Below are 11,070 nucleotides of genomic sequence, written 5' to 3' on the forward strand. Positions count from 1 at the left end.
ATATATATTAATATTATTTGATTTTTTCGGTTATAACCATAACCAAAAAAACTATAACCGTAAAAATATCAAAACATTTATTAAAATCATAACCATAGCCGAAACCATAACCGAAAAATCATATCCGAAAATCGAATAACCACGGTTATGGATGGGTTTCTCAGTTACGGATTGGTTGTAAACACCCCTATAAACTAGTGCCTTATCGCAAAAAAAAGATATATATATATATAAAATGAAACGGTACTAATATGTCGTATGCGTGAGCAATGGCCTGAGGGTGAGGAGAGAGAGTAAGGAACTGGTTAAAGTTTTTTTTTATTGATAGACTGGTTTTCGGTTGGGTCGCTCAACTAATGAGTTATGAATAATTTTTTCTTAAAAATTATGGTGTTACGAGTCGGTCTGGTGTCCAAAGCTATAACTTTGATTATTTGGGCAAGGGCCGGCTCTGAGTGGGACCTTTTCGAATAGATTATACTCAGCCGAACTTTTATCAATATGAACATTTTGGATAACTGAACAGATTCGTAAGACTGCTGATCTCAAAAATATACAAAGCTTGATTTCCATTGGTGAACTCAGATGGAGCCAACCCTACTAGCGGTGGTTGAGAAAGCTGCGTTTAACAAATGCTAACTGTTTTTCGCGATTCAAAGAAGCAGCACCTAACGGTCATACGAAGTTTGGTTGTTGAAGGATGACAAAGCCCAAACACACACATACACGAGTCGATCAAAATTTCCCCAAAAACTAGTATTACATCGATCTGTTCTTCTATCTCTCTACACCTTCTATTCAACTCTTTCTTTCCTCCTCTCATTTCGTCTCTTTCTTTTTTCCTTTTGTTTTATCTAATAATGCACTCTTTGGATGCTCTCTCATATGCGACCCGCTCCATCACTATTACCTCTGTTTTGCTCATATGGGAAGACCCAAAATCCTCACCATTTTCAACGGAAGTAACCACGAAGATGGAGACAGAATTCCCTTATCTAATACTGTTCGTGAAAATCTTGTCAACAAACCTGATACCCATCAAGATCGGTTCTGTCGTTCTGTCTTTAACTATCTTGGCAGCCTCTTCTCTAACAGTATGTTTCGATTATTATCTGTTTTGGGTTTCCTTTTAGATTGATATTTTCAATCTCCAGTACTCTTTTGATTATCTGCAACTGGGTTGTTGATGATGCAGAGAAAATTGATGGTGGGTCACGGACTGATGAGGAAGAGAAGGTAATTTCTTGGTTATACTCCTTGGCCAAATCGGGCAAAGATTTGGTCTTCGAGTATGTTCGATCCACTGAAAGGGGTAAGTTTGAATTCATCATTTCGTAATATAATGGTCGGTTGCATAGTTCATTTGTTAAAATTTTGAAGTAATCAGCTTAATGGAGTTTGAAGAATGTGTTAGACATGCTCGAAGAAACGCCTGACTGCAAGATGTTTTCTGGTTTCTGCGGAAATAAGCTTTCTTTATATCCAGAATGGCTGTTTTTACACATATAAAGTAGAAATAGTTGAAAATCATCAGAGTAATACAGTGCCTTGGTCGATGCTTCCTTTTAAGTTTTGAACTTGACATAACTTTAGTTCATCCTTATATCATGAAGGTTTGAGCTTCACTGAAGCTGAGAGGAGACTGAAGGAAAATGGCCCAAATGTTCCTCTTGAACATGCTTTTCCAAGCTGGTGGCATCTACTGTGGAATGCCTTTTTCCATCCATTCAATATCATTCTAATTGTGTTGTCAGCTATCTCATTCATTACCAGTGACAATCCAAATGGATGTATCATGCTTGCATTGGTTTTTATTAGTGTTTCCCTCCGGTTTTACAAGGTACGCACTGCTTCATTTGCGTGCTCAAACAGCTTCCATGCTTTCCTATCTGAACCATGGTCTTTACTTATTTTGCCACATACCTTTCAGGAATACAGCAGTTCAAAAGCTGCCATGAAACTTTCAGAATTTGTAAGATGCCCGATTAAAGTTCAAAGATGTGCAGGTCGAGTTGTTCAAACTGAGTTGGTAGTTCAGGTTGATCAACGAGATATTGTTCCCGGAGACATTGTCATTTTTGAACCCGGGGATCTTTTCCCAGGTGATGTGAGACTTCTATCTTCAAAACACCTTGTCGTAAGGTATGATAAATCTAAAATTTTTCCTTTTGGTTTTCCGAGTTTTTCATGCCGTCACAAGGATTCCATTTATAGCTAATTATAGAACGTGTTTGGATTCCTCCTTGAAACAGCCAGTCCTCATTAACAGGGGAGTCTGGGATAACTGAGAAAACAGCTGATGTTAACGAAGATCAAAGCACTCCCTTGCTAGAGTTAAAGAATATATGCTTCATGGTCAGTAACGAATTCAGGTTTTAAGCTACTTTTTCAGTAGTTCAGAGGTATTATAATTCCACACTGGATTGGATTTGGGCAGAGTTACATTCTCCAACAAAAGAGAAGACAGAAAAGAAATAAAATAAAAAATGAACATTTAATCAAGAGGTTATCGTTACAGAATTTCGCAAAGGCTAGAAAGTAATTTGGTTGTAGTGTAGTTTTCAGAATAGCGGATTATACTTATATCACAATCAGGTTATTTGTGGATATCGAAGTTTACTTCAAATTGAAGAGTAGGTGAAAATTTGATAACTTATGTGATTTTTCATAACTTGTTACAGTCGCACTATTGTTTAGTTGCGAATGGTAAATAATTTCTTTTCTTTATAAGTCACCGGACACCGATTTGAAAGTGAGTATACGGTTGAGTACAATGTAGAGGCTTCTAAGAATCATTATGTCCGAGTCTGAAAAGTTTTTCTAGAAGCCAAGAACAAGTATAACCTTTTTTTGTGTTTGAATATCCTTTCCAATGATTCCATGATCAAGTATAACTAAGCAGTTAAATATGGCTTGATGATATGAGAACGACTGACAGGAATCGGTTTTGATTTGCTTTTTCAGGGAACAAATGTGGTATCTGGAAGTGGAACTGGTCTCGTTATTTCCACTGGACCCAAAACTTACACGAGCACCATTTTCTCAAATGTCGGCAAACATAAACCACCAGATGACTTTGAGGAAGGCATCCGACATATATCTTATGTGCTTGTTGGCGTTATGCTTGTAATAGTCACTATCATAATCTTGATAGATTACTTCACTTCTCATATTTGGAGTGAGAGCATTCTCTTTGGAGTTTCTGTTGCATGTGCACTCACTCCTCAGATGCTTCCCGTTATCGTTAACGCTAGTCTTGCAAAAGGAGCACTTGCAATGGCCAGGGAGAGATGCATAGTCAAAAGTTTAACTGCCATACGAGACATGGGATCTATGTAAGTGGGATCTATGTAAGTTGTAACCACTTCTAATTAATGCCAGTAATACATGCTCCTGGGTATTTGCTTCTCATGAATCAATTCATGCTGCTGAGACAATTCCTAGTATTGAAGCCATCTATGGTATCAAATAATGTCCTTGATAAGAGCCACCTGTTTCAAAAGCATAAGGCAATTTTTTATTGCTCATTGATCCATTTAATTGGTGTAGGGATATCCTATGCATAGACAAGACTGGTACACTGACCATGAACCGTGCAATCGTGATCGATCATATTGACGGCTGGGGTTCATCGAAAGAAAAGGTCTTACAGTTTGTCTTCCTTAATTCTTACTTCAAGACTGAACAGAAGTATCCTCTAGATGATGCAATATTGGCATTTGTATACACAAACGGATACAGGTTCAAGCCATCTAAATGGAGAAAGAAAGACGAGATCCCTTTTGATTTTATAAGACGAAGGGTTTCTGTTATCTTGGAGACCGTCTCAACTGTAGAAAGAAGCAGCCCATTCCTGGATACACTCGTCGTTACCAAGGGAGCATTGGAGGAAGTAATGAAAGTTTGTTCTTTTATTGAGCACATTGATACTGGTGCAGTTACTACTTTCTCTTCTGAAGACTATCACAGGATTCGAAATATGGAAGAAGAATTAAGCAATGATGGCCTAAGGATTATCGGGGTTGCAGTAAAGAGGCTAAGAATGGTGTGTTCTATCTCTCATGCAGCTAATTTTCATATATGTGTCTCATTATAATTTGCATCTTTGTGTTAGTTTAAATTATTTGTTGTGATGTTGCAGAGGAGAAATGATCTAAGCATAGTCAATGTTGAAACTGCTGAATCAGACATGGTATTCCTAGGTGTAATTACATTCTTTGACCCACCCAAGGACTCGGCAAAGCAAGCTCTGTGGAGGCTAGCAGACAAGGGAGTAAAAGCAAAAGTATTGACAGGTGACTCACTCGCGCTTGCAATAAGGATCTGCAAAGAAGTTGGAATTAGAACCAGTAATGTAACTACAGGACCTGAGCTTGAACTACTTGATGAGCAGTCGTTCCACGAGACCATCAAAAGAGTGACAGTACTTGCTCGGCTCACTCCAACTCAGAAACTCCGCGTGGTGCAGTCCTTGCAGACAACTGGTAACAATGTAGTTGGGTTCTTGGGAGATGGAATAAACGACGCACCTGCACTAGATGCTGCAAATGTAGCTATCTCTGTAGATTCAGGAGTGTCAGTTGCCAAAGACTTTGCTGATATTATTTTACTGGAGAAAGATCTTAATGTCCTCATTGCTGGAGTTGAGCAGGGTCGTCTCACCTTCGGTAACACTATGAAATACATCAAAATGTCAGTTATTGCCAACATAGGAAGTGTTCTTTCACTTTTCATAGCATATCTGTTCCTGGATTTTGAGCCATTGACTCCAGGGCAGCTGCTTACACAGAACTTCTTATACAGTGTGGGTCAGATTGCAATCCCCTGGGACGGAATGGATGAAGATGATACTAAAACTCCCCAGAGATGGTCTGAGAAAGGCTTGCCTATGTTCATACTATGGAATGGTCCTGTATGTACTCTCTGCGACATTGCCGCCTTATTGTTCCTTATGCTCTATTACAAGTCTCATGATAAAGAATTGGACGCCAGGTATGAATTCTTCCATTCTGCTTGGTTCGTCGAGGGGCTTCTCATGCAGACCTTAATAATCCACTTGATCCGTACAGAAAAGATACCATTCATCCAGGACGTCGCCTCCTGGCCTGTAATTTGTTCCACGGTTGTGATTTCTGCCATTGGCATCTCAATTCCATTCACAATAATTGGAGAAGTTATGGGATTTGTTGGGTTGCCAATTTCGTATTTTGGGTTTCTGGTTGTGCTTTTCCTGGGATATTTTTCGGCTGGTCAAGTCGTCAAGAGGATATACATTCTGATATACAAGAAATGGCTTTAGAAAACAGAATCAACACTCATATGAGAACTTGCTCACTCTGTAAATTATTGAAGATACAGGATCATCCACATTTTTTCAATGGATAATACGTTCTGGAGAGTTTATTACAAACTGTAATAGTCGAGCAGCGAAGAATTCCCGCACCCTTCCCTCAAAAGAAAAAAGCAGAGAAGGAATGGCACGAGGTGCAGGCACACCTTCCTCTATCTATATTTGAATCATGGAGCTAGTCAGCTTGATTGTCATAGCACATGATGCATACATAGCCATCCACAAACTGATACAAGCAAAACAAAACCATCGAAAATTTGCCTCTTTGGTGAAATCCCTGCACAATGACATTAAGAATCCTGTTCAGATACAAAACAAATAACCAGAGCTGGCATCGTAGAGTGGCGGATTTCGAAGGCATTGATTTCAGAATTGAGCGCCTTACGTGCAGGTGTAAGTTAAAAAAAAGGACAAAAGTTTACTTACCGAATTGGAGATAATTGTTCCTGATGTTCCATTCAAAATCCCAGTGCTTCCGGTCATTTTTGAGTGTCCAATAAGCCCATCCAAAAGAAGCTGCATTATAAACCTCTAATTGAGCCCTTCCAAATTTTTGATAATCTTCCTGCAATCCGCTTGTCACATTCCATTCATTCACCCATTCTCCTGTAGCCAATTCCCATTAAAATATCGTCAGTTTAGACAGATTTGGATCAGAGTTGAGCAGTAAATTCATATTTAGGAGTATCGAGTGCCATGTCATTGTCTATATGCACATAAAATGGGAAAGTATGTGTCTTTGTCTGCTTACATAATTGCATAGGTTTCTTGAATTTACCAGCATAACAATACAAGAAAACATACAAAATTTATTTAGGGAAAAATTAGCATTACCAATAAAAACAAGGGGACCATTTGCGCCGTTCAGGGCCTGCAGCTGAGCTTCCCGGGTCTTGTATAGATATAGGATATTATCCACACTGCTCAAATTTACGAAGAATGTGTCGAAGAGATTGTAGTAATGCAGATCCAATACAACATTGTGAGAGCCGATATTAGCCTGATAGAGCTCCAGTGGATCTGCGTTGCCGATTCTTTGACAAATTATCACATAGGCTGTTGATGAATATTTTCTAACAGTTTTGTAGCCTTGTTTGTAATACGGAACCAAAATATCTAATGGAACTGAGGATGCTGATGGTTCATTTAAGAGCTCAATTCCCAGCAAAGCAGGATGACTTGCATACCTGGAAATGAAAGAATGTCATGTTTAAAAAGATCAAAGTCTACGAAGGGTTATAAGTTACTCTCTCCGCATATAAACTTCAGAGGCTATAAAGCAAGGACACTAAAAATGGTACAAACAAATACAGGTTTTCCCGGTCCAGTTAGTTTTAGCATTTGTTCAACATATAAACAAGAACTACCAAAGACAAAGGAAATGCGTGTGCACAAAAGGACACAGAGAGGAAAAAGAGTCTAAACTCTGCCAATTGGACCCCTACCCCTCATGAAGAACCACACTCCTTCAGTTATTTATAGTAATCCAACGGCTATTCTAGTTCATACCTGGAAGCCAAAAAGTCTATTACATCCAATGACTGTGAGATGTAATCCTGAGAAGTTGGCCAGTCGGTTGAACCATCTCTACTGGCACTATGTTCCATACCATTTTGTGAGCCAGGAGCAGCATGAAGATCAATTATGCATTTTATTTTATAGGTTCTGCAACATAGTAATCCAGTAAGGCATCGGAATCAAGTTGTCAAATTTCAAACAGAGAAAGGTGAAAGCAAGACCTACTGTGCCCACAAGAAAGTATTATCTAGGGCTTCCAGGACCCCCCTATAAAGGGTTCTGGTGGATCAGGATCAAAAGCAATCCACCAACCAACCGGAATCCTCAAAGTATTTATTCCATGTCTATACAGAAAGTTGAAATCTTCCATAGTGATGAAACTGTTTCTATGTTTCTGCAATTGTAATAAGGAAAAACAAGAAGAAAACAAAAACATAAACTTCATTAAGAAATCTATTAAAATTAATCCAGCATATGTTCGATTTCTTTGTTCGTAAAAGGAATATAAAAATAACAGGCTACTAATTGGTTTTAGGTAGATACATAAATAACCAACCACCAACGAAGACATTATGAGGAGAAATCTATAGTAGCAAATGTAACATATACAAGAAAAACAAGATATATGCCAAACTTGTAGTCCGTGTCTTGAAGGTGAGGCACAGGTGCACAGATTTGAGTATCAGAACGACATTGCCATATATATATGCAAACAAATGTAATGCCTGTATTTTTGGAATTTGTCAACACGAATTAGGTTATTTGATACTATAAGATATTATTTCATCCCTCTTCTTTCAAAATATAATTACTAACTTAGCCTTGCAAAATGAAATGTATTACACAAAGCATAATAGCATTACAGCACGGATTGTCACTTCATTTTTTTTCTTTTTCGTTCCCAACTCTGAACCTTGAGCCTATTGGATCTGTATTATCCATGACAATGCTCAGCATTGACATAGAGAGTGGTGAAAGTCCACCAATGGTAATGGTGTAGCAAAATATGAGTAGAAACAAAAACTATTGCCATATAGGAAGGAAACAAGGAATTACCTCGAGAACCTTTTTGGCCTCAATATGTCCGTATCCATTACCAAGCTGGTAATCTCCATGCAAGTTATTTGAGACAATTGTCATTTCAAATGTGGCTGCATTATCATCCCATCCTGGTTTCCCTGGATAGTCTCCCGTAAGCTGATTTCCTATAGTAGCCTAAAACATAAAGCACATCCTATCATGTAGGCTATTGAGAAACTTTTGAATCATTTGAGGATAGTAAACAATGAGACAGTCTAGAATGCCATATAGGGTGGTCCTTGGTAGATCATTAATCGCATGGTGTATTCCCCAGTGATTCCAGGTGTATATGATGGCTAAATCGCAAATGATCTGAAATCAGAAAAAAAATATATGCCCACGCTGGCAAGTGAGGTAGTTACATATGAGGAAGACAGAAGCTCCATGGAGAGGCTGAGACTGGACGGGAGATAATATTAAACCAACCCTAAGGGAAGTAGTGAGATATCTAACCATTCTGAATGCATGCTAAACGTGCCACTAAACTTGGTCTTTCATTCAGCCTGACCAATCACTTTAACAGTAATTCATATTTTATTCCAATATAAAAGTTAACGGACGAGAATCTCAGTTGTTAGCTCAATACCTGCACGTAGACCCCACTTGTTAGTTTAATGTGAATTCTACTGTTGTTATTCCTTTCAATGTAAAATGTTTCTGCTGCTGAAGACGAATTCACTGTTGCATCTACTGAGCACCCTTCACCAGCACATGCCAGAAAGTTGCCTTGTGCAGTACGCAACTGAAATTCTGATTGAGAAATTCGCCATAACTGCAAGAATGAAAATCAACAGCATAATAAGAAATAAGCTCATACACCAGAGAATTTATTAGTTCAAAGGCCACCAGGCACCAGCCCAATGTAGACATAAACTACATTAACGGTAGTGAAGCCAGAGAAGAAGTGATCACCAGTTTCATACAACTAGCATGGATAACAATTATTCAAGGATCCCTAGCTTCTGCAGAACCGGTCTCCAATCAGACACCACAACATGGTGCTTGAATGTCTCCTAATTCAATCTTACATTGCATCACTCCTCAAAATAATGGAGATGGGATGAAAAAGGATAAGTTAATATACAGGCAAAATACTATATATCAATATATAAACAACAAAAACAGGGAGGAGAATCGGTCTTAATCTTTCAAAAAACATAACTGAATTAGATTACTAATTAGTGAATACAAATAAGATCAATGAGCATCATATTAGAGAACTATCAGATGAGTTTAAAGCTTGACAGAACAGACCAGACAATGCTTTATCATATCTAGCAGACCTCCTCACAAACAAGGCCGCTTAAGCTTTGAATGCAGTTTTCAATACAACGCACCCTTGTAGGTTGCGATTGATGTTATTGATCAAGTAGGACAATTGTAGGAACTAAGTACTAAACAATGAACTTCTTAGTCAAAGTAAATGGATTTCTAGATTCAGTAAGCATCGCCAATAGAAAGGTTAAACCATACACCATCAGATCTCTCTAATAGAGTCCACCTTTAGGTGTCTGATATAGGCTAACTGTAGCATTATAGTTAAGCACCCAACATATACAAAATGATTTAACAAAAAGCTTCATTAAGTTGCATTAATCTGAGATGTGGTCCCCATCTACATATTAATATTCAAATGCAACAAATGGCTTCAACTCACTGATAAGATCATCATCATTTACCGACCTCTATCTTAACAAAACTGAACAAAATTTTCAGTTCACAATCATGAAAAAAACAGATCAAATGCTATTCAAGTTTTCTTCAACTTCACAAGCTAGCACCTAGGCAAAGCATCAATTTCAACAAAATTCTGATTGGATTCTTTTAACACCGCAATTGAATAAATTTATTGCATTATTTATGAACTTCAACTCACAGCATAACAAAAATGCCATGTGCCTATCTGAAATCTAAATAAGGAGAAAACCAAAAAAAACTAAAATAGCTAAACTATCTCAGTGAATAAGAATTTATAAACCAGTAAATTTAACAAATCCATATACACATCATAGGAGATCATATGCACACATTAAGATCGATGATTGGTCAGGAAATTTACCCTGAAAGTTTCCCATGAGGAAGCAGTATCTCTATCTGCAGTAACGCCCATGCCACCCCCATTCTCTGCAGATACATACTTTTGCAACGTAACAGATTTTAGTTGGATCTGTGTGCCATCCTACATTTCGAAATTAGCTCCCAGTAAGCAGAATTCCTTACGAAAGACCACAAGAATATGTAAAGAAACAAAAAAAAAAGAACAAAAAAAAAATGACAGACTTTGAAAGGAAGCTGACCAGCATGTCACCATTGGGAATGCCATCAAACAGTGAAGGCTTAATCCATCCTTCCACAACCAGCCATCCTCCCAAATTCACTCCTCTAACTTTGGAATCTCCCCTAATCCCTCCACTTTAATCAGGAAATAGAACATCATATATAAGTACTGGAACATGGCTTCCATAAACAACTTTCAGCAATCAGCATTCCCAAAAAAAATACTGAAAAAATTTAAGAAATTAGTGGAAAACAAACAACTCACCTGAGCGTGCACGAGGGAAGATGAACCAACAAGACAGCAAAAATACAACTACCCATTTCCAAAAAAAAAGTTCCATGAAGAATGCAGGTCCCTACAGCATCAAGAAAGCAAAAAATATAGAATCCATCTGAAACAGATTAAATGGAAGACCCCAATACAGAATGTGATATTCAAAGACCCCCAATACACCCACTTGGGGGTATCTCAGTGATCCCTTTCTTGTCACTAAATTAATACCAAATTCCACTCTGTAAACAAGCATAAGCACATATCTGAGTCACCTTTCTGATAAACAACTAATTAATCTTAAATGAATACCATTTCTTTTCTGGAATCAAGACAACCCTAATCCTATTAAAATAAATAGCAGAAGAAAAGAACAACATTCTAGAAAGCAAGGGAATAAAAAGGGAGACGCAAAAGTGTTCAAAAACACGGAAAAGGAAAGCGAGAGAGAGAGAGAGAGAGAGGTGGCTACGTTGCTTGGAGATTTGATGTTCGCTTTGTGGGGTTGGTAGATGTTGATAGATTAAAGTATGAAACGTCATAAAGATTAAAAATTTCAAAAAGGTTCACCACT

General features: G+C 37.9%; 1 protein-coding gene and 1 pseudogene across 2 annotated transcripts; one reads left to right on the forward strand and one right to left on the reverse strand.

Annotated features, from left to right (window-relative positions):
• Positions 1-522: 522 nt before the first annotated feature.
• LOC119992279 (magnesium-transporting ATPase, P-type 1-like) lies at positions 523-5,410 on the forward strand. Of its 2 annotated transcripts, XM_038838992.1 has the most exons (9): positions 523-1,094; positions 1,196-1,312; positions 1,614-1,840; positions 1,931-2,142; positions 2,253-2,355; positions 2,965-3,335; positions 3,550-4,045; positions 4,142-4,692; positions 4,804-5,410. In XM_038838992.1, the coding sequence occupies exons 1-9, from the start codon at positions 926-928 to the stop codon at positions 5,297-5,299; spliced, it is 2,742 nt and encodes a 913-aa protein (XP_038694920.1). In that variant the 5' UTR covers positions 523-925; the 3' UTR covers positions 5,300-5,410. The 2 variants fall into 2 exon arrangements, with proteins under 2 accessions (XP_038694920.1, XP_038694913.1); XM_038838985.1 differs by having other exon boundaries at positions 525-1,094; positions 4,142-5,410.
• A 55-nt stretch (positions 5,411-5,465) lies between these two features.
• LOC119992666 lies at positions 5,466-10,344 on the reverse strand (annotated as a pseudogene).
• Positions 10,345-11,070: the final 726 nt, after the last annotated feature.

Source organism: Tripterygium wilfordii, chromosome 3 (genome assembly GCF_013401445.1).
Source record: "Tripterygium wilfordii isolate XIE 37 chromosome 3, ASM1340144v1, whole genome shotgun sequence".
Classification (NCBI taxonomy): domain Eukaryota; kingdom Viridiplantae; phylum Streptophyta; class Magnoliopsida; order Celastrales; family Celastraceae; genus Tripterygium; species Tripterygium wilfordii.

Excerpts from the sequence above, each read along its gene's own strand:
- LOC119992279 (XM_038838985.1), top strand. The coding sequence starts at position 926 with ATGGGAAGACCCAAAATCCTCACCATTTTCAACGGAAGTAACCACGAA. Across the intron at positions 1,095-1,195 it reads TGGCAGCCTCTTCTCTAACA|AGAAAATTGATGGTGGGTCA; the intron begins GTATGTTTCGAT and ends TTGATGATGCAG. Across the intron at positions 2,356-2,964 it reads TAAAGAATATATGCTTCATG|GGAACAAATGTGGTATCTGG; the intron begins GTCAGTAACGAA and ends TTGCTTTTTCAG.